This window comes from Pygocentrus nattereri, chromosome 6 (genome assembly GCF_015220715.1).
Source record: "Pygocentrus nattereri isolate fPygNat1 chromosome 6, fPygNat1.pri, whole genome shotgun sequence".
NCBI lineage: Eukaryota > Metazoa > Chordata > Actinopteri > Characiformes > Serrasalmidae > Pygocentrus > Pygocentrus nattereri.
Window position 1 is genome coordinate 18,511,732 of NC_051216.1, and position 24,169 is coordinate 18,535,900.

At 40.4% G+C, this 24,169-nt stretch overlaps 1 protein-coding gene across 4 annotated transcripts in view; it reads left to right on the plus strand.

The window, feature by feature from the left end:
- The window catches only part of raph1a (Ras association (RalGDS/AF-6) and pleckstrin homology domains 1a), a 95,039-nt gene that overhangs the window by 37,476 nt on the left and 33,394 nt on the right, over positions 1-24,169 (plus strand). For all 4 annotated transcript variants that reach the window (XM_017691713.2, XM_017691714.2, XM_017691717.2 and 1 more), the window contains 3 exons: positions 17,864-17,983; positions 20,209-20,311; positions 21,345-21,982. In XM_017691713.2, coding sequence (XP_017547202.1) covers positions 17,864-17,983; positions 20,209-20,311; positions 21,345-21,982 — 861 coding nt within the window. The remainder of the gene's footprint in view (positions 1-17,863; positions 17,984-20,208; positions 20,312-21,344; positions 21,983-24,169) is intronic.

The following is a 24,169-nucleotide window of genomic DNA, read 5'->3' on the forward strand; positions in this document are numbered from 1 at the left end:
CCACAGTGTTGTCTTACCCTGTCCATTACCAGGCACATTTGACCAGGGAGTGGGCTGGAAATCTTAGTTTATCCAGGGAGGAGATGTGGAAATACAAGGCAACTGCAGAATGGCAAGTCTTCCTGAATAAACACTGTACTATTAACACCCATGCTTATTTTAGTACAGACGGGAGTGATGTGACACTGAGACGTGTCTGGAAAACTGCAGTGGCATCAAGTGTGGAGAGGGTGACGACTACATTGAATAGTGACCACTGTAAAACAGAGGAATGAAACACTAATCCAAGGATTTGGAGTCCTCTAGCTCTGAGGTTCACAATCTGTAGCTTGTTAAATTCACAAAGTCCTGGGCCGGTTAGTTTGCATATGGTTTTCTTTATTGAAGGAAAGCCTGAAAGACCAAGGATCATATGTTTTAGAGGCTTTCAGGCAAGACTTTAGCTCTTTCTGTCTACCATAGGGTGTAAATGTCATCAAATAGACTGGGACACTTCAAATAGATGACAGATTGGGCCTCAATGAATGTAGTCCACAAATCATTGTGCTTTTTCCCTTTCTTTCTTATCAAAGTCAGGCTGAATAGGGCTTTGTTTTGGCCCACATATGTGTGCCATTCTCATGTGTGGTGACTACTGTCTGGAGGTAATAAACAGCGCAGTCTGAGGACATTCTTTTCCCCTGACACGGCTGAAATATTGTTCAAGGCAAAGCTTTATAAACATTTAGCCTTCTTTTGCATTCCTCCAAAAAGCTCTCCTCAGCTTTAAAGAGACGGGGCATTTTCGGCTCCTTTAGAGGTTTTGTGTGGAAGCATTTTTGCACTGATGAACAGACTGAATTGATTTAGCATAAATATCATCAAAGTTTCCTGGGGACAATATTTTTTTCTTTATTTGAGACTCTTGTATACTAAAGCTGTCTCCCTCTCTCCCTCTCTCTTGCAGGACTTAACACACAACTTTATTTATTTGAATGTTCTGGCTCAGTGACACAGCTGTTAGGCTCATGTGCAAAAACACAAGCCTGTGCCATTAGCTGAAAGCAAGACTAGTTTGGCATGTATTGGAAATGAAGTTTAAAGTGCTTTGTGGAGCGATCTGTTTTTACAGATTATACTACAAGTAAGTGTTTTTCCCTCCCATTCCTCATTTGTTGGCTGGATAGTTTAGAGTTAGAGAATTACTCAGTTAGTGAGGGAGTTAGATAATTACTCAGTTAGTGAGGGAGTTAGATAATTACTCAGTTAGTGAGGGAGTTAGAGAGTTACTCAGTTAGTGAGGGAGTTAGAGAGTTACTCAGTTAGTGAGGGAGTTAGATAATTACTCAGTTAGTGAGGGAGTTAGATAATTACTCAGTTAGTGAGGGAGTTAGATAATTACTCAGTTAGTGAGGGAGTTAGATAATTACTCAGTTAGTGAGGGAGTTAGAGAGTTACTCAGTTAGTGAGGGAGTTAGATAATTACTCAGTTAGTGAGGGAGTTAGAGAGTTACTCAGTTAGTGAGGGAGTTAGATAATTACTCAGTTAGTGAGGGAGTTAGATAATTACTCAGTTAGTGAGGGAGTTAGAGAGTTACTCAGTTAGTGAGGGAGTTAGAGAGTTACTCAGTTAGTGAGGGAGTTAGATAATTACTCAGTTAGTGAGGGAGTTAGAGAGTTACTCAGTTAGTGAGGGAGTTAGAGAGTTACTCAGTTAGTGAGGGAGTTAGAGAGTTACTCAGTTAGTGAGGGAGTTAGAGAGTTACTCAGTTAGTGAGGGAGTTAGAGAGTTACTCAGTTAGTGAGGGAGTTAGAGAGTTACTCAGTTAGTGAGGGAGTTAGAGAGTTACTCAGTTAGTGAGGGAGTTAGAGAGTTACTCAGTTAGTGAGGGAGTTAGAGAGTTACTCAGTTAGTGAGGGAGTTAGAGAATTACTCAGTTAGTGAGGGAGTTAGAGAGTTACTCAGTTAGTGAGGGAGTTAGAGAGTTACTCAGTTAGTGAGGGAGTTAGAGAGTTACTCAGTTAGTGAGGGAGTTAGAGAGTTACTCAGTTAGTGAGGGAGTTAGAGAGTTACTCAGTTAGTGAGTTAGAGAGTTATTCAGTTAGTGAGTGAGTTAATGAGTGAGAGAGTGTGAGTGTGAGAGAGAGAGAGTTAGAGAGAAATTAAGAAGTCAGAGCTTGGACCTGCATCTGTTTCCACCTCTGGGTGTTTGAGCAACAAAATAGGTCAGCATTGTCAGCAACTAGCTAGCCAGCTAATGATATGGGTGTTAACTTTGAAGTTTATTACTTGTTTACTTTGTCAACACAGTGAGCTACACTGACAGTGTTACAGATTTAACAAACTGCTGTGTCTATATGTTCACCAATCTGAACATTTCATTTTATTTCTTTATTTTTTCCCAAACACAGATTGAAGCACTTTCAAAGAACTTTTTTTTCCCTGTAGGATATGTTTCTTTGTGAATTGTGAAAAGAGAGAGAGAGTGATGTGCAGTCCAGTGGTCAGTATGTGGTGGGTGTAGTCCATGCTGGCATTGTCTGAACATTTTGTGCCCAGTCCTCTGTGAGCTCATTCAGAGGAGGTGCCGTTTTTAGGCTGGACCTGTACAGAGCCTGAGCAAGTGCTGGCCTGGCATCATCACGAGCCGCAATTACAGCACCCACTCACTTTATAGCATGATTGTAACTACAGCACTGGAACATGGCCGTCACCAGTGTTTTCATTTCTACATGTTCTTTTCCTCGTCAACTTTGAAGTATGAATGTCTTTTACAACTCTTGCAATGCTTTGTTCTTTTCCTTGCTTTTATTTATGATATTTCAGTTAATTAACTAAAATAGCATAAAATCACTGCCATTGTTTTGCTGTTTGCTTTGTGAGTGCCATTGGAGAAAATTTGCTGGGGAAAATTTCTCTTTTCCTTCTGTATCTCTTTGTCTCAAATTGTGGGTGTGTGGCCAAATTGGTCCAGAATTTAAAAAGTAATAAAACTCCTCTTCTTGCAATTCTACTCTGTGTTTAGCACAAAGCTCTGTAGTATCAGTACCTTTTGAGACTGTTCTGTGTGTACCATTTTTATAGATAACAATATATCATACCTGTTATAAACCACATAAACAAGATTAATTAACAACTTGACACACACTACACACTACTGCATCATCAGTTTCACTGCAGGATGAGAGTTTGTTTGTGGGAAATCTTGTTTGCCCACTGATACTGAAGCCCCATATGTTCAGGAGGGGTGTAGCATTATATATATTTTCAGGTTTAATTACAATTTCAGGTCAAGACTTGATTTGATATTTGATGTTTTATGTTTGCTTGAATGTTTTGATTCTACAAAGCCCTAATTATGAACTACATAAATCTGGATCAGATAAATAAAAGTTCTCAGTTTTTTTTTGTTTGTTTTATTGTCCCCCCAATTTAGATGTGTCCAATTCTACCAGCTAGTTAGGACTCCACCAAATCACACGATACCACCAGCACTAGGAGGGCGAAAGCTAGCACAGGCTTCCTCTGAGACTTGTGAAGCACCACCACATCTTTTCGAACTGCCGCTAATACAATGCCATTGGACAGCTGAATATACTTGGGGGAAAGCACCAGCCACCAGTTCTGTTACATCAGCTAACAGATGCCTGCATTGGCTTATATTGTGCTGGGTAATGGGGGTAAATGAGGGGGCCATCCGACCCACCCAGAGTCAGAGGCCAAATGTGCTCTCTTAGACTCCTGGCCATGAATGGCTGTAGCATCACCAGGGCTCGAACTCGCAATCTCCTCATGATAGGGCCATCACTTAGATGGTTGCACCACTCTGGAGCCCAAAATACAGCTTTTTAAAGCCAACTGCACCAGCTGTGTCATAAAATAAACCCTAAAAATCACAAGCATAGTTGAGATCAGGGGGACCTCATTTTCAGGTGTCCAATAAACCTTTGTTTATTTTATTGTCCACTGGCCCAGTGAAATTATGTTGGGCAACATGATAGTTTGATGTGTTATTGGTGTTTTGATTGTTGCACCAGATTGAGTTGCTTGCAAACAGTTGTTTCAAATGAGTTTCAGGGTGCTTCACACTGTGCAGCATGTGACATTTTGTTTCATATACATTTCACATCCAGTTTTCATTGTGTAAAGTCAGTTTTAGTATACAGAAACTGACAGAAGGGGAAAAAGGCCTTTGCCTGGCCTGAACTGCTGTGGTGGTTCTTTCTGGAGCCGATGGGTCAAGTGTCGGAATGTAGAACCTCAGGAATGAGGCATCAAATGTAAACATATAGTCATGTTGAAAAAGGATTTAAGGAAGGGAGCAGAGAGGCATCCAGCCTCCATACCATGGCTGGAAAGTCAATTAAGGGGATCTGTTTGGCTGACCCATTCCTTTGGCCACCGACCAGCACTGTTTGACACGATGTACTGCTTTCCTGCTTGAGATGGCATGAACATTTCCAGTACAGATGTTCTGACTGTTTTTATTCTTTAGCCTCTCTTTTCACCTTCTGTTTTCTAACGTGGCACCCAGTCTCATGAAAGCCCCTAGTTTCATTTTTCTTTCATTTTACACTGCGATAAATGGCTATGTTAATAAAGGCTAAAGAGTTGTGTATTATAGCAGTGGGTAACAGCAGTGGGAATAGAGCCTGTGATTGCTCCCATATGTCTGTGTGAGTGCCAGGAACAGTGGCGATGGCTGAGCTCCAATGCCCTGCACCTCAAAAGCTCTGCAGCGTCTTTGGCAAGGCTGAGGAGCTCAATGTGGTGGTTTTGACCATTTATGTTAAGTCCATCCCCCCACCTGTTTCTCAAGACCACTACAAAGGCATGAGTGTTCATTCACGTCTGTGTGCTCTACCAACCAGGCACTTGCTAACATGAGTTTAGAGTTTTATTTATAGTCAGGGTTATTTTACACCACAACTGTTGTGTTTATTTCCTTCTGTTTGTTTCATTTTGTTTCAATACTGCTGAGTGAAACGGATTTCTTTCTTTCCTTCCCTCTTTTTTTTCTCATTCTGTCTGTCTGTTTTATTCTGTTAGGGATGCACCAATACGGGAATTGTAAGCCAGTGCCATATCTGGAATTGCACAGGTTCTACATGGATTAGAAATACAGAGAAATGTAACATGTATTTATACAGGTTTATAAATGCAGTAAAATGAATAAAATGTAGACATGTTGGCGCAGTATCCCAGTGTCACCTACACATTCTGCTTTTTTTCAATACCTCAAATACATCATTACCTAATGGTGAGGAATATTTGTCAAATCTTTCCAATGTTTATCATTTTTATAAAGCAATTTATCATTTTTATAAACCTGCCAATACTGATATGATTCCAATATCATTACCTATTTCCATAGCATGTTGAAAACATTTGAGCAATTAAAAAAAAAACAGATCTGTTTTACAAATATGTTGTGGTTAAATAAATTATAAAAAAAGATATTATTCATGCATTTATGTACTGACAGCCTTTGTTCTCAAATACTTGTGTTAATAAAAGTAGAGTTTGCTGTTTTGATAGCTTTTGCTATTAAAGATTGCCCCTCTGCTCTGTCGTCTTATATGACTGTAATCTGGTGTAGCCATTTTCAGATCTTTGCTCTCTGCAGTTGTATGTTCTGGAGGTTTTCATCCCTTTAGTTTGTCTAGAGACAGAGGAGAACTGGAGTAAATTGAACATGTTGTGCATATTTTTAGGCTTCATGCAATACACAAGCCCTACGATGTGACAATAAACATTAGTTCTCTGCCCATTGAAATGTCTCAGCTCTCGTTCATCAGCAGAACTGGTCATTTCAAATGGTGTCAGAGACCAAAGGGTTAAGCTAAGCGGCCACAAACTCTTAAAGTTCATACAGTATTCACAATGACATTCTTTCTTAATAGATTAATTACAGGGTTGTGGCAAAATTCAGATGATAGAATACTACATCCAAAACATTTACTGAATTGTTCTTTAAAAAAAAAAATTAGCCTGAGTTTCTCCCGAATTTTGTCGCCTCCAATTCCACCACCTAGTTAGGACTCCCCAATCACATGATACTATCAATGCTAAGAGGGCGAAGGCCAACACAGGCTTCCTCTGAGACCTGTAAGGCCAGCCACCACATCTTTTTTGAACTGCCACTCACACAACATCATTGGACAGCCAAACACACTTGGATGAAAACGCCAACCGCCAGATCTGTTACATCAGCTATTACACGCCTGCGCTGACTAGCATCATGTTGAGTGATGGTGGGAGAAGGGAAGGCCATCCTGCCCTCCCAGAGAGAGCGAGGCCAATTGTGCTCTCTTAGACTCCCGGCTACGGATGGCTGTAGCGTCACCAGGGATGGAACTCACAATCTCCTGATGATAGAGCCAAGAATTAGACGGTTGCGCAACTCGTGAGCTCAGGACAACTGTTCTTTATGTTCTGCTATTTCACAAAGGTTAAGACTAACTTACATGGTAATGCTGTGTTTTTACCTGTGTCAGCTTCAATGGAAGTGATGGTCTCAAAATTATAAGATGAAATGCTAAAGCAAATGAAAAAAAAATCCCTTTTCATCAAAAAAACAGCTTTAACAGGATTTACCATTGATTTACAGATTTACCACACGGTTACACGATTATGCGAAGTCTGTTACCGGCAGAGGAATAACACACATGTTCAGGCTCAATATGGCATTTGATAATTTCAATATTTTACCTGTTAACAATTTTCTAATTCTACAGAGCTCTAGTTAAATGCTACACAGATTGGTTTGGTTCAGATAAACAGAACAGAAACAGAATTTAAAGCAATATTTCAATATTTAAGCAACTTGAGTGAAGCCCAATCTTTTCAGCATTGGCACATGTACAGCATAAGCTCCTCCAACGCCCGCCCACTTTACACAGATGAGATTCCCCTAGACCACTAATTTTTGTGACTGACAGTTGTTTCCTCAAAACAACTCAAAAAAAGACACCCTTAAAAGAGATTAAGGTGCTTATCAGTGATGTTTTAAATATTGATACGCTGTTTTAAACTTTAATGCTTTCGACTTTTTATATATTGTGTTTAAATTGTTACACCCTTAAGAAGTACACAAGTTCTAAGCGCAGTCTTTCGCTTCCTCTGTTTTTGACGTTTGTTGTGACAGTCATGCAGTGTCTGTGAGTGTGAGCGTATTTCTTTGCTGCCTTTCTCACATCTGGAATTCTGGACTTCTGAGTCTCTTGCTGATTCATTTTCATTTTTTCCTACAGCAGCTGAGGCCAGCTGGTCCTCAGTGAGCATCAGTACATTTGTTTTTCTCTTTGAAATGAAGGCAAAGGAAAAAAAGGCGGAAAAATATCTGGATCTAATTTGAAGCTTTTGTGTGTGTGTGTGTGTGTGTGTGTGTGTGTGTGTGTGTGTGTGTGTGTGCGTGCACATCCACCACAACTCAGCTGGAATCTGCCTCGTGTGAGCAGCTTATTGCGGTTGAATATGGAGATAGTTACCCATTAGCTTTCAGTATAAACAAAACATTTAAGGTTGTCCTCTAACATGGCCGCAGAGCTAGTAGTGTGGGGAGAGTGGTCTTCAGAATGTTGGCTTTTTGACAGCTTTTGAATCATTTGTACTGTTGTAGGAAAGTTGTCTTCATGCTGTAGTACAGCACTCAACAGACTTCATCATATTGACATTACATGCAGAGTCTGCTGCATCTCTTTTTTTCTAGTTGTGCTGAAGTTGCAGCTGAAGCAGCCTCAAAGCCGGTAGCCCATATAGCTGTAGTGGAATACACCGCTGGTGTAATGATAATACAGGTGTGAGAAAAGAGTTTATTGTCATGTACTAGAAAATTGCGTGTTGACATGGATTTCTGCATTAATGGCTCTTAAAATGTGATCAGATCAAACTGTCTTAGATCACAAAAACACAGTATTTTACACTGGCCTGTCTTTCAATGTATAAGCTAAGTCATCACAGTCATTGAGCAAGAAGTAAGTAAACCCTGTTGGCAGTGACCTCAACACTTTCTGTCTGTTTAAGACGTCTCTTTGGCCCATTCCTCTGTACAAGCCTGTTTCTTTTCCTGTGTGTTTTTGACAGGTGTTGGTTAAAGTCCTGCCTCAGCTCATACCACCGTGTTTCAGAGTTACTGAGAACAGGATTTGGACTCGGTCATTCTAAAATACATGATTTCTTCTTTTTGAGCCCGTCTGGAGTTGATCTGTGTTTTGGATCATTGTCCTATTCCAGACTCTTCTGACATTTAGTCCTAGACAGACACCTGGACTTTATGCTGCAGACTTTCTCCATACAATTTGGAATTCTTTGCATGTCATTCAGGCCCCAGTGCAGCAAAATAGACCATACTATTACATGTCCTCCACCATGCTTCACAGGTTTTGGTGTTCTGTTTTCTCCAATTGTAATGTGATGTACATGTGAAGTAGGCCCACATCTTGAAAGTCAATTTTTAAACCCTTTCCTGTCTTTTGACTGTCAACAGCTTTTCCTCTGAGGTTTTCTGAAATCACTTTTTGGTCAGTCCATATTGCACCTGAATACAATTATGATGTGAAGAGCATGTAATCAAATTTATGTTTAAAAATAAAAAGTGAATGTGTGTGTCTTTAATAATATGTAACACTAACCTCTGTATTCAAGTAAGGTCTTGAGGTTTTGGACATCGGACATGCTTCAACAGAAAGCCCTCTTAAATTTTCTTTATAGCTGATGATGGTTTGTTTCATATATGCTCTGGCAGATATCTTTGATTGCGTACTTGATGAAAAACATCACAGACCTAGTGATGCTTGCGTGTTTGAGGGTGTATTATATGGGCCCCCACAGATGATAAACATGTAGACTTGGCATAAAGACTACTAAAATATATAGAGGCAAGACAAATGCCTGACGTTTAGAAATTGGAATGTTTGCCTTTTCTGATTTGTTTTGATGAATCTCCGTATAGGGACAGGCGTCAGTGTGTGTTCAGTGATTCAGGCCAGGTTATGTGCAGTATTTGTGCTTAGTGATGAGGGAAGAGTTTGATTAGTGGAGTTATGGAAGTGTTTTCTGGTCCACAGGAGAAAAGGTTTACTCCCAGAAGCTCAGTTGATTCACACAGCATGAAATTTTTAGAGACCGAGGGTCATAAGATTGAGTGTGATCTTACCCTATTTATCTGGAGAGGCCCTGCACAGACTCAAGACAGGCTTCTTAAATAGGCTAGTTATAACGTGTTTATAAGTGTTTACTATGTTCAGGTTTGCATATTACTAAATCGAAACAAGCTGCACCACACAAACTAGTTTTTACATCAAGCTAGGTAGCCACTAAATATATACACCTTTCCTTAAGCAGGAGGGTTACAGCAGCCAACAGAAATTGTATGCTGCAATTTTACCTAAAGCTCTATTTATGTAACTAAATCTATATATTAAACTTGCATCCATAGCTCCGGTCCACTGAGACGCAGCAGCTGCCGAAATACAAACTGATAGACATTATGTTGGTTGGCCCAAAACCATTCTTTAAAAAGATGCACATTTGTTTGTCTTAAGGAATATTAAAGAATAAACAAACAAATGATTAAGCATATTTTAACTTTAATGTAAACCTGTGTGCATCATTCTTTTCTAAAGTAGATATTTTTTCTGTGGAATACAATAAGTCGCATTTCCGTGGCAGTGGGTTTATAGATTGGTACATCAAGTCAAGCCAAAGTTTATTTATATAGGACTTTTTACAAAAGGCATTGTCACAAAAAAGCTTCACAGAAAATCCATGTCCAAGCTCTAAAGAGGAAGCCAGGAGTGACCGTGACAAAGAGAAACTCCCTAAGAAAGAGGATGAAACCTTGAAAAGAACCAGGACTCAAAAAGGGGAACCCATCCTGGCGGGGAATAGGCTTTTGCATGTGCAGATTGAGGAATGTACATGGTCATAATCCCACTTCAGAGCTGCCATGTTAGCAATTTTAACAGTCTGCAGGAGTGGAAATGGAGTCTTCTCTCCCTGCTTAATGCCTTTTGAGAGGTTACAAGCACTCAGGGCAGTTGGGGGTTTTCGAGGGCAGTTGTGGTGTTTTTTTATTTTCAACTTGATGTTGTTAATATCGCTCACATTGTGTTCTTGCTCTGAAGAACTTCCCGGACTTTAGGATGGGGAGTAATGTGTACTCTGTAGCTTGGCATGTGCAGAAGCTACTAGTGGCCTGGACTGGAATGAGTGAGAAGGAGGAGTGGACACATAATGCGGTGATAAACCTGGGACTGAACACATCCTGCTGACCGCACCCTCTAACAGTGATGTCATAGAGGTCATAAAGTCAGGCACAACAGGGCAGCCAGTCACTGTCCACTTTCAGAAAGCATGGGACTGTCTGCGTGAGAACGGACATCTACGATTACAGATGGGGATGCTGCTGAAGAATTCCATATAAATGAAAGCTAGTTATGTGAAGTATTTTTTTTTTTTCGGAATTCTGAATTCCCAGTTTTTAAAACTGTGAGGACTGATCAAACAGTGCTGAAGATACCTACTTAACTACGAACTTAGCTGCCATAGTAATACTTCACCTAAATAAAAGTACTGTATAAATAAATAAAATTACAAAATACAAGTAAATGTGTTGTTTGTAAAATTACTTAGCTAATTATTTTGAATATACTTTGAATTAAACCTTTCTTAAAAGACAAAGTTTAATTCGATTTTTCAGTTGTTCTTGCTAACCTTGCTATCAACATTATTCCAGTAACTACGCCACTCAAAAAAGAACCTACACTGGAGAAAATGTAGGCTTTGCAATAAGAGCAGTTGTGATTTATTCATTTCTACCTCTGCCTACTACTCAGGTCTCTGTAGGATCTCCTAAATACTCATAGAATCCATTACCCTGTATTCACAGAGAAGAGTAACCCAGCACCCACGTGTTTTCTCCTGAGCCATGTTTATGCTGGAGTGGGCCGAGATCCCACTGTGTGGCTGCTGGTCTGAGTGGTTGAGACAAGAGGAGGTGTTGGGTGGAGTGCAGAGTGTTAGTGATGGCATTTTTGTATTCTGTAATGGATAAAGCTGCCTGCTTTGTTATTTGGATATATTGTATTAGGTTTTTAGTGTGAGCGGGGTTGTGTAACCTTGTGTAACCAAAAATCACATAAAGAGCTTAAAATAATGACTTACATTCAAGACTAGGTTGCTATAGTGTGTGTGTGTGCGTGTGTGTGCCCGCATATATACATACATACATACATACATACATACTTAAATGCATACATACAAAGGATGTTTTACGCAACGCAGCAGGTCATGAGGGATAAGGAGGAATCCATTACATTCTGCCCATTTCCTGTTCACATTAGACTGTCTTCACACACACACACACACACACACACACACCCACACACCCTGCAACTGGCTATCACAACATGCGTTCTTGGTTCTCAGTTTCAGGCTATATCAAGGGTGAATCCCCAGCTGGTTTTCTGTAAGCATTTGAACTTTTTGAAAGCTTTTGTTAGATTCTTCAGTATGTCTAGTCATACTGACACTGACCTTGTGGCCTGATACTCATTTAAGTACTACATGTACTATGTATATAATCTTCCAAATTGTCTTCTTAGTCTTGTCTTTCTCTCACTCTAATGACAGATATCAGCTGACAGACTAATGCAAAGCCAAGCTTACATCAGCTCTAGGCTTACCTGGCCCACATAGGGAAATTATTTTGACAGCAGTCAAAATAAAGTAGGGCAAAGTAAGGCACTACTGCACAGATCTGTCAAATGTTGATTTGTATGTGTGCAAAGCTGACTGAATAAGCAGTGGGCTGTGTTGAATAGAGCTGGGCCAGTACTATGATCAAGTGTTGAATCGTAATTTTATTTTTAAAATGTTGTGCTGATACTTTTAGGCTCTTTTCACACCTAATTTGTCCTCATCAGAGTTTGGCTTTTTGTGACATGGCATCTTTGTCATTTGGTTTGATTGGTTTTACACTGCAATGGGTGGAGTGCACCAAATGTGGGTGTTCTTTTTGTTCTTTGATGAATCAGAAATTTGTTGGGGGTACAAGCACTTTGTTACTAACCTGTTTTTTCTTTAGCTTTCATTAGCCTGTCATAGTATAAAATCCAGATCTATCTCACACTTAGATTCCTGATAAAATGTATCATCATACCCATTATGTTGCATGAAGCTAAAGACGATCAACTTCTCCATGTCTCATTAAAAAAGCAATACAAATAAGCCTTACTTTAATCTGTGCTACTGCTATGATGGATTGGTTTAGTTAGGTTTCAGTTTAAAATCGAACAGTCGGGTCGTGGACATCAGCCAGCTAGTACTTGTAGTCTATATGCTAAAATCAGACCGGGCATTTCTGTAGTAAAATAATGGTTAGTAGACCGAATAGCTTCTTACTGTTAGCAACATTGCTGCTAGCTCCGATTACACATAGGACACAGTGTGATCTTCTTGTGAGTTGGTAAACCCTGAGGCAAAAGAATGAGAGCATGTTGGTTAGACAGCTGTCTAGAGCTGAAGGACAGTTATTCAGACTGCCCTGGCCATGGAAGTTTAATTAAAGTGTAATAAATGCACTTTATGCAATGGTGGAATTTAAAAATTAAGCCCACAGTAAGAAAAGAAGAATGTGTATTTTATTATTGTGATAGAATACGCACATATTCATATTAATATAATATAAAGATCATATTTGATAGAGTATTTAAAATTGAAAATATTGGATAGTTGCAGCCCTACATACTTTAAACTCTTGCATTGTGATTTATATATACTTCTGTGTATTGACACCCACTGCTATAGTTCAGTCAGCATGGATGAAGTTCTGACCTAATGCCTATAGAGGGCAGTAGCTGTAAAAGGTCCATAAGTGTTATAAAGCTTCTGCCATAGCTTGCTAAACTCAGCTTGCTCTTTGCTACACATTTGTCATGGTGAAAACATGACCTGAGAAGATATGAGCACTAACCATTGTGATCCAGTTGAGCATTATCATACATCAGATTGTGACATGTAATGTGAGATTGTAAGCTAGATGACAATACCCAGCTTTGGTGTTGAAAGCACTCAGAGCCAACAAAACAGGGTCTCCTCTGCTCCTTGCGTCTGCTATGCTATTTCAAAGAAAAGCACTTGCTGTGTGTGTGTGTGTGTGTGTGTGTGTGTGTGTGTGTGTGTGTGTGTGTGTGTGTGTGTGTGTGTGTGTGTGTGTGTGTTGGGGTGGTGGAATGTGATGGAAAGCAGTCATGAAGCTGCACGTGGCTGCTGTATCTCCAGACTGACACCAGAGCTGTGAAGCAGAGCCAGTATGAGCTGTGTGATGGAGGCCAGGCTCAAGCACCCTCAGCTGCAGTCTTCTTGCTTTCTCCATAACACGTGTAAGCACTTTGGGTGCCTCAGTGTGAATCAGTGCTCAATTATGATCTCTTTTTTGTACATTAGTCTGAGTCCAGTTACATGGGCTTGGGGATCTGAATGTAGGTTAGTCTTAGGAGCTACATGTGGGCCTTAGATATTCACAAACCATGGTCAGATTTCCTACACTGTAGTCACCACAACCGGACATAGGAAGGCTGGACACAAGACAGATCATGGTCTCATGAGGGCCCGTTGCTAGAGGCCCACTACCCCCACACCGCAACACAAAAAAGAAAAGGAAAAAAAGGAGCTGAAAAAGAACTTTAATAAATAGCTTGTGTTTGTTTGTGAGTGCTTTGAGCTGTGCTGCAAAAAATGTAATGTAGAGAACCAAAGCAATTAACTCTTGATTCTTGTGCAATAGTCTGTTATTTCCTGCACATTTTTGACGTTAGGGGACTTTTAATTATTTTAAATATGGTGTCAGGGTGTGGGCTGAGGAGCCTTTATTTTATTTACATAGGCATCTGCAGTGGACTGTCCCATCACTGAGCTGCCTTGGGCCTTGTAGGCCTTCCGAGGCGCTGGACAGTGAGGGGCCCTTGGGCACTGGCCCCACTGACATGGTCAGTGATCCATATCTGATCAAACAAACCTGGACTGGATTCAGTCAGTATGCACGATCAGCAGTTGGTTGATGCATTTTCATGTTGTTCAACTTGTATTACAATTTTATGACTTTAAATGATGTGAGCCAGAACAAACAAGCTGCTTTTGACTGCAGCTTGTGCACGTGTGTATATTAGATTTAACCCCTAGCTTAGGCATTTCTCATCAGTGCTTTCATTTAGTATCTCATGTGTGAACTTTGGTTAAAGACACATTCACAGTGTAAATGTCTTTGTTCTCTGACATGACAATCCCTGACAGATACACCACTAAATCTTAGCTGGCCTCCTGTACAAAAGTTGCTTTCTAAACCTGAGGGCTTGGCCTGTAGTTTTTATTGTACCACAGGCAAGACATCTGATCTTCAGTCAGGTGCCACATCTGCGTAACTACTTATTATGAACTGTTAGGCAAACTCTGATCCGAGATTAGCTCTCCTGCTCTTAGAGGTTTGATAAATATGGTTCTGGATCTCATATGTATGAGATGTTGTCACATACACAAACACACACTCACACCCATTCCTGCTGGTCTAGTCTCTGTCAGCAGGGAGTGTTAAGAGTGTACTCCTCTTTTGGTGTATGTGTGGTGTGCGTGTGTGTGTGTGAGAGAGGCAGGGAGAGTCCCACGCCCCAGGCTTGCCAATCTAGGCTCAAATCACAGGGCAGCTAACCACGGGAGCTAATTGTAGCACTGCTCTCTGAAAAACTTCCCTTTAATTCCCTCCCTGTTCTCTCCCTCACTCTCACTCACTCACTCCCTCCTCACATTAAAACACTTGCTGAGATGACCTAGGAGAGACTTGAGTGCCGGAGGAGGAGGTCACAAGGATCAGAATAAAACAATTCAGTATGTTGAAGCCTTTGTTAAGTATATAGCAATTGACACTGCATTTGAAATAATCACTCATTAACTCCCTCACTATCACCATTTAGTGTTTGCACTTTAGTGGGCTGACTGGACAATGACCATCGAACAGCTGAGAGATTTCATGTTGAGAATTCAATAATACAACATGGCTGACACACTGTGCTGCACTATTTCTGCAACAGTGAGCGATTTTGAATGCAGCTTCAGACCTCAGTCTACAGACTGTATGATTTAGACGTACAGTTTTGGAGTTTGGAACGGAACCTATGTTGGCCCCATGCTGTTTTAAAATATAGATTAGGGTGCTTGCTCCAAGTCCAGCACTGACCATTGCAGGGTTATACAGAGTTCGTGTGCATGGTTGTGTTGATATCTCCTCGGGCAGTAATGGTTTGAAAGTGAGCTCTGGCCTGTGATGAGCCTGTTTAATACATCCGCAGGCCTCGCTGCTGATAGTTTCTTTCTAATTGAGGGATGATGCAGCAAACACAGCAAAAATCAAACAATAAACATGCATCGTTGATGGGGCTTATTTCTTGAGACAGACCATTTACAAACAATATTTTCACTCTAAACGACTCTTGAAGTGACAGAAAAATATATTTTACACATTATCATCCCCAAAAGTACTCTCAGCCAACACATCAAAGTTTTTTTGTTTTGTTTTATTTTACACTGTTGAGAAAAGGCTGAAGTAGCTAAGACCCTGCTATTATGTAAACTGTAAGCTTAGTTCATCACATACTTGGCTTAAACTGCATTGTTTTTAAAATATTATTAAATAGGCTTACTATGCGGTACCTGACACAGTAACATTGTATGACAGTTGCTCTCATACTGACCCTCAGGACTCCCCCAGATAGTCCACATTTTTGCACCAACTCAGGTCACACCAAAAAGGGAGAGAGGGAAAGTGTGGATAGGATTTGCAGTATAATATATCAGTATACACTCATCAGGCATAAAATTATTACCACCTCCTTGTTTCTACGCTCATTGTCCATTTTATCAGCTCCACTTACTGTATAGGTGCACTTTATAGTTCTATAATTACAGAGTGTAGTCCATCTGTTTCTCTGCTTACTTCGGTAGGCCCTTTTTACCCTGTTCTTCACAGAGGACCCTGGACCCTCACAGAGCAGACAGTATTTATATCCGCAAGATGGACTGACAAGGTAGGAGTGTCTAATAGAGTGGACAGTGAGTGGACACAGTGTTTAAAAACTCCAGCGGCACTGCTGTGTCTGATCCACTCATATCGGCACAACACACTAACACCCCCCCACCACGTCAGTGTTACTGCAGTGCTGAGAATGATCCACCACCCAAATACTGTCTGCTCTGTGAGGGTCCATGGGGGTCCTGATCACTAAAGAAAAGAGTAAAAAGGGGACTAACAAAGTATCAGAGAAACACATGGACTACAGTCTGTAATTGTAGAACTACAAAGTGCACCTATATAGTAAGTGGAGCTAATAAAATGGACAATGAGCATATAAATATTTTATTTATTTTATTTAGACAGCAGTTCTTTAGGTGTAGGTAAATATAAAATGCATATATATATATGTGTGTTGATGAACCATAAAAAGTAGACTACTTCAAAGGTTCTTGCACTTGTATGGCAAACTTGTAGTCACACTGTTTACTTGCATTGCATTTTAATTTGGATTCTTTGCATTGCTTATCAGTTTAAAGTTAGCACCAGTTTTGATTGGTTAACATTGTAAATGTTGCATACTGAGGCACTGTACTTATGATTTAAGAAGTGGATAAATCAGTCAGTTGAATGAATTTGAATTTGTGCATAGCATGAGTTGTGGGGGCTCTAATATGGTCTTATACGGTCTCTACACTTTCAGCATCTTCAACAGAAAGAGCTCTTTTACACCTAAGCAGTTCTGAGGAATTTTAATACGCTTTAAGGATTATTCATGTTCCTTTGTATATTTGCATACAGTACAGTCAAAGTGCTCTGGGTAGTCATGTGTTTTTGGGTCAGAACATGAACGTGAGTGTCTGATCATTTATAAGCCCTGGGTTTGTGTGGTGTTGCAGCTTTGAAGAACCAGGAGAGTTATGGCTCTATTTGTTATGACAGTGATTCTTTTCTGTTTATGGAGGATGCCAGAAACATTTATGACTGCAGCAGATGATATCCAAACCTACTTCTGTTTTGAAAGTGAGGAACGTGTTATATTTTTTCTCTCTCTCTCTCTCTCTATATATTTTGAAAATCTCTCTCTCTCTCTCTCTCTCTCTCTCTCTCTCTCTCTCTCTCTCTCTCTCTCTCTATATGCTCTCTCTCTCTCTCTCTCTCTCGTGCTCTCTCTCTCTCTCTCGCTCTCTCTCTCTCTCTCTCTCTCGTGCTCTCTCGCTCTCTCTCTCTCTCTCTCTTTCTCTCTCTCTCTCTCTCTCTCTCTCGCTCTCTCTCTCTCGCTCTCTCTCTCTCTCTCTCTCGCTCTCGCTCTCTCTCGCTCTCTCTCTCTCTCTCTCTTTCACACACACTAGGCCTACATCTGTTTACGCTGTGTGAGCGCACAGTATTTCTCTCCTCATCATTAATAAATCACTCACACTGTTGGCGCACACTTCAAAGACATGATGTTAAATAATCACGCTGTAATTTAGATAGTGTCAATGGTGGTAGCGTGATGTGATAAACAAGGTTTGATCTTCCCCTGTGCTCATTAGGACACGCCAGAGGTTTGTTTTTATTTTTGATTTTTTTAATGACCACCAGAGGGCAGTGAAGGTTCCCTGCTGCTTGTTAGTCAAGCCGCAAAGAAATCACATACATATAAGTTGAAATTAAATTATATTACTGAGCTTTACGCTGTTGTGTGAAAAGGATTTTTCTGTCCTAAACAACCTTCAAGATGTTTTTCTGGTTTCTCATTAATCATTAAATATGGCTGATTGACTTACCTGGAGCATAATGCTAGTCCTGTTTTATGATGGTATTATGATGTGTTTCAGATGGAGCAGCTTTCAGATGAGGAGCTGGACCATGCAGCTGAGGAGGACAGTGATAAGGAAGACCAGGACCTGGACAAAATGTTTGGAGCATGGCTCGGGGAACTGGACAAGCTAACCAAGGTGTGTATGAAGGCACAGAACATGCTAGAACGATTAGTCGTAGCTCTGTCGTCAGGAGATCTCAATACTCGGCAATGCCACAGTCATCTGTGGCAAAAAAATCCAGGGTGGCATTCAGCCCCAACAAAACATAGCTTACTTAAATGTAGCTTATTTAAGTGTTGAACACTCTTGCAACTGTGGCAGCTGAGAAGACCATTACTGGCACCTTACTAGCTTATTCTATTTAAAAAATATTTACAATAAACTACTTATGATAAACATGACATCTAACACCTTCAGTTGTTATGTAAAGAGTATTTGCTAAGAAATTCATTAAAATTGATTGTGTGCAGTGTGAGGTTTATATATATATATATGTATATAGTATGAGTAACACATCTGACAGCCCCATCAAATGAGAGAAAATATGCCTCAAACTCATGGCCACTATTTTGCAACAAAACATATTGTTTAACCTGGAAACTGCAGCAAGATGGTGCACAACATTTTTGCAATTGAATGTGCTCCTGGAGTACATAATTGGATTAGCTCTCTCCGGGTAGTCTGGCTGTCCCTCAGCATGATGCAAGCCAGTGCAGGTGTCTGTTAGCTGTCAGAATTGGCAGTTAATGTTCTCCACCAATCGCGCTGAGCTGTACAATGACGTTGCATTAGTGGTGGGTCGAAAAGATGAGGTGGCTTCCTTCATGTGTCTCAGACAAAGACGCAGTTTAAAGGGAACCTGGCTATATTCCATTTCTCTAATTGTGTCAAAAACATTGTTGCAAAACACTAGAGGGCACAGACAGGCGAGTCTTGATCAGCTCATTGGCTGAGTAAAGGTGGTGCTCACTAACATGGGCCAGCGTGAGGCAGTGCTATAAAGTTCTATAACTGGTGTTTAAAAGCACACAAAACTTTAACAGCAGCATTTAAAAACTGGGATTATGCATTTGCAAACAACAATTTTGCATTAAAAAAACATTGGAGTCCACTTATTTTGACTCGCTTGGGACAGCCCTCTAGTGTCTAACAAACCCTTAAGACCCTTCATTTTATTTTTAAAGAATATTGTAATGTGTAACATTATCATGACTCATAAGTAATATTCTGTGATTATATTATCATGTCCAGTCATAGTGCATAAAATATTTATGACCTAAAGATGCAAGCCTTATTCACAATTTTGTGCTCCCAACTTTGTGGGAGCAGTTTGGGGATGACCCCTTCCTGTGCCAACATGACTGCACACTAGTGCACAAAGCAAGGTCCATAAAGACATGGATGAGGGAGTTTGGTGTGGAAAAATCTGACTGGCCTGCACAGAGTCCTGACCTCAACCCGATAGAACACCTTTGGGATGAATTAGAGAGGAGACTGTGAGCCAGGCCTTCTCGTCCAACATCAGTGTCTGACGTCACAAATGCGCTTCTGGAAGAACGGTCAAAAATTCCCATAAACACACTTCTAACCCTTATAGAAAGCCTTCACAGAAGAGTTGAAGCTGTTATAGCTGCAAAGGGTGGGCCGACATCGTATTAAACCCTGGATTAAGAATGGGATGTCACTCAATTTCATATGCGTGTGAAGGCAGATAAGTGAAAACTTTTGGAAATATAGTGTATATTGCAGCAATTAAAGAATCAGTCAGTAACTGAATGCATCTTCATGCGTCTTTACACATCTTTCACAAATGTGAAAATAGATCATTTTATGTAGATGTGTGAAACATACTGCACCTGTCTGCTGCATCTGAAAGTCCTGAAGGTCTTCTTTCCAGGTTATTTGGTTTGTAAAATTCACGCTTTAAATATTAGGGCTGTGCAATACATTTATTTATTCTTAGCACTATCATATTATTGAAATATTGCCATTTAGGACACAAGTAGAGCCCTTTAGCCAATCACTACATTTTAATTGTATTTTTCTATATGTGACCAGTTGAGTCTGTCTGTCTGTTTTCAGATTCATTAAGCTATGCATTCACATGGTCCATTTACAAGTGTAAAATATTTGGGTTTAAGTAATGCAGTCCAGTATCAGAGTTTCCCAGAGTTTCTGTATGTTTTTATGTATTTTAGAGGAATTTCAATAGGTAGTAACCACAATATGGTATGTTGTACTTTCATAAAAAAACGCACTAATGGGATGTGGTAAGGTCTGTATAGTGTGTGGCTTACTGTGTGTGTGTGTGTGTGTGTGTGTATGTGTGTGTATTTGTGTATTTGTGTCATATTTTATAGAGTTTAGATGATGGAAAGCCAGAGAAGGTGCAAAAAGCTCCTCTCAGACAGGAGACCAACATGGCAAACTTCTCCTACCGCTTCTCCATATACAACATTAACGGTAAGACTGCTGTTCCATATTATATATGTATGTACACACACACACACACACACACACACACACATACATACATACATACATACTGCCTTATCTTTGTCTTTTACAGCAAACTTATATATAACTGCAAAGGTTTTATTGTAAGTCTGGAACCTTTCTGTCATTGTACGTAAGGTATTCTCATCCTTGACAGTGGGCTTCCCTGCAAAGTTTGTGAGATCCACAAAGGTCTTCCAAAGGTTTAGATCACAGAATCTTCTGTACCCGACCCACAAAAGAACACTAGAGCAGTTTTTGCTTTGAAGGTGCTGGGGCCTTTAACTCATATGCTAGCATTGAGAAAAGTCACACCGCAACCTGAAAATCAAATATCATCAATCCTGAATATGATCAGGATTGCTAGATGATTTTCAGCTACTTTGGAAGCAAATTGCATAGTTAGCTATAGTTGCTGTTCATTCTATGAGGTACAGTCTTTACAGGTAGTCCTACACTACTGTTCCTGTACCATGCAAATGTAATTTTTTTTAAAGATGTCTTCCAGAGGACTGCAATGTAAACAACCCCAGTACATAAACAGAAGTAGCCACTGTCATTTTTCAAATGTTTTTTGTGTGTCATTTAAGTGATATTGCTAGTAGTTTCATAGCAATAGTTTACCTTGTTATTTATTTAGTGTTAATACAGTCAAAAGAACAATCAAACAGTACAGTGCTATGTTAACAGCTTACCTCTAGAGGGCAGTATCAGACATTTCCTTATGTGGCACTTGTACATAAGCAATTTTATTAACTTCAAGGCATCCTAAGGGTCAGTAGTTGACACACAAAATTTTATAGCTTTTTATAGCTTTTTTTTATAGCTCAGAAATCTTATGTATGTGTTTCCTTGCTGTGTCTCACTGAAGCTCTGAACCAGTGGAAAAGTGTGTGGTCTGTGGTTCAGAAGGAGGCATACCTAGTTCTTTTGTTCAATGAAATGCCAAAATACATGTCCGTGAATAATGCAGTATTTCTTTCCTTGGTCTGTCTCACAGAGGCTCTGAACCAGGGTGATTCCGTAGATCTGGATGCTCTGATGGCTGACCTGTGCACCATCGAGCAGGAGTTGAGCACTATTGGAAAGCCCAGTGGCTCCTCTTCTCGCCTTGGCCTGCCTGGAGACACCAAAGTCCGTCAGAAGCCTCCTGCAGGTCGCAGCCACAGCACAAAGCAGGCAGGTGGTGGGGGCAGCAGCGGTGGGGGCAGCAGCAGCAGTAGCGGGGGCAGTGCCAGCAGCAGCACCCGCGTTTCCCCTGCCTCCACCGTCCGGGTGGGTGGCAGCAGCCACGGCCGGCCACCGCTGGCCTCCAACTTCTCCCTGGATGATATCACAGCCCAGCTGGAGCGCGCCTCACAGAGCATGGATGAAGCAGCTTGCCAGAGCACGGCCTCCTTTGCCTCCACTGTCTCTGCCCCGTATGCTTCCTCTACCACCCGCAGGCCCACCCATCATCATCACCGCCGTACAGGCTCAGTGGGGACAGTCAGTGAACACGAGGCCAGAGCCATCGTCCACTCCTCGCGTTCCAGCATCAACTCGGCTTCTGCGTCCAGCATGGACTCGCTGGACATGGACAAGCCCAGGCTGGCAGAGCAGGACGGCCTCCAGGGGCAGAGCCAGCACAGCTCAGAGGTAAACTCATACACTGAACACCTGCGGTAATGCTGCTTGAGCCTGTGCTAGCATAGGATACATGTTTTCTGCATAGAGGGTCTCACAGGTGTAGCTGCAGATGGATTCAAGATGATCATGATCATATTTCAGTTCAGTGCATTCTACACATTAATTTTAGTGTAATGTAATACTGTAATTATCTACTATCAACTCCCTTTCATTATGCAGGAAAACACAGACCATAACAGAAGCTGTAAATGTTACAGTTCTAGTCCACATTCATTAGTATCCCTACGCAAAGCAGCAGAATTAATAATACCCTTTTAATTAGAGCTTTTAGTGCTTTCTGTGAATGTGTATACATACAGCACTGTGAGGAAAATTTAGGCATGTGAGAAAATGAAATGAAAAGTTATTAGAGCAGTGAGTATTTGTTTGTTTGAAAACTATAGTATAAATGCATATAAACAAATAAACAATACATTGTGATTTATGTGTCAGTGTGTTAGCGTAACATATTACAATATCTCTCCTTGAGAAAGCCCAGTTTTTACAGTTACTATCTAATACGTTTTTCAGCTAATAAATCCTTAAGGAATATATTACATTGCTGATGGAATTTAACAAATCCTTGCAGTGACTGAAGTGAACTGAGGAATCAAATATGTTATTCTAATTATTTTCTTCTAACCAACACATCAATAACTTAAAAAAGTTTGCTGTGTGTGGGTGTGTGTGTGTGTGTGTGTGTGTGTGGGTGTGTGTGTGTGTGTGTGTGTGTGTGTGTGTGTGTGTGTGTGTGTGTGTGTGTGTGCCTGTGCCTTTATACATAGGCCAGTGCTGTACCTCAGTCATCCCCTTCACACCTGCTCTCATTCATACTTCATCTCTGTAGTGACCACTCCCACAGCCCTGTCTCTGTCTGTTCCTGATCAACAGATGTCACATTAAGAGCATATCTGTCCTGACTGATGCGGAGGAGTAGCCTCATTTTCCAGCAGCTCAGTCACCTGGACAGGGCATGATTAAAGCATAACCATTTGTTTTTAGAAAAGCACCAGTGTGGGAACTCTGGGCTGACACTATTATCTAGATATTTTTGCATACATAATGTACTGTGCAAAAGCTTTAGGCACCTGAGGAAATTAGAATAAAAAAATTGAAAATTAGATTTAAAAAGCTGTTTAGAATTTCACGAATGTAAAAATGTCCAGGAGACATTGGGAGCAGGACTTTGTTCTTCAGCATAGCTCACAGGATATCCAATATATTCCAAATCAGAAATTCTTAGTACTTTTTACTATATATATGCTTATTTGTATCTATTCTATTTACATATGTTTTTACTGGGAAGCACTTACTGCCCAGTTTCAATCAAGGTGCCTAAGTGTATCTGTCAGTGCTGATGCTGCTACACACACATTTATAAAATTAAGTCAAGTCTGCCCATCAGTCTGTTGTCGGTATAAATGTTTTAACAATTTTCTGTCAGTATTACTATAATTCTGATATCATTGTCCTTCCCAAAATGGTGGTTCTTTCTGATGAAGCAGATAACCACAGAAGTGCAATGAATGTAAAGAATTAACTGCTTCCCTTCCCATGTGACGCGTTTGAACAATCACAGTCCACACTACTGTAAACACTAGGCCAAGTCCAGATGTCACTGCGGAGCTGATGACAACTTTTAAGGACTCTAAAGGACTAAGTGAAGGTGGCAAGGGAAGAAGAATAAAAGTGAGAGAGATGAAGTGAAACTGTAGATGTAAAACTTGCCAAACAGAGGCCTAAGAGACATGGCAATAGATGAGCTGAGAGCAGCAGAGCTCCAGATGTGGAGATTAAGTGTAAGCTTCAGGTTCAGAAATCTACAGTAAAGCTGCTTTCCCTCCTGCTGCAGACTTGATTTTATATATATATATATATATATATATATATATATATATATATATATATATATATATGTTTGGCTGCAATACTGCAGCTCTTTACAGTTTTTTTTTTGTTTGTAAATGGTTGCATTTCAGTCTGAATTTGACCCAGATATTTAATCTCTTGAATTCTAGTGAACTTAATGCTGCTGCACTCTAACAAATCATGACGGAACACTCCCAGTGAGGTGAAACAACATATTAACAGGTGTTGCTGATGACAGGAGCACGACTTACAGCAAGAGTGTGTGCATTTTAATACATGAAATAAATC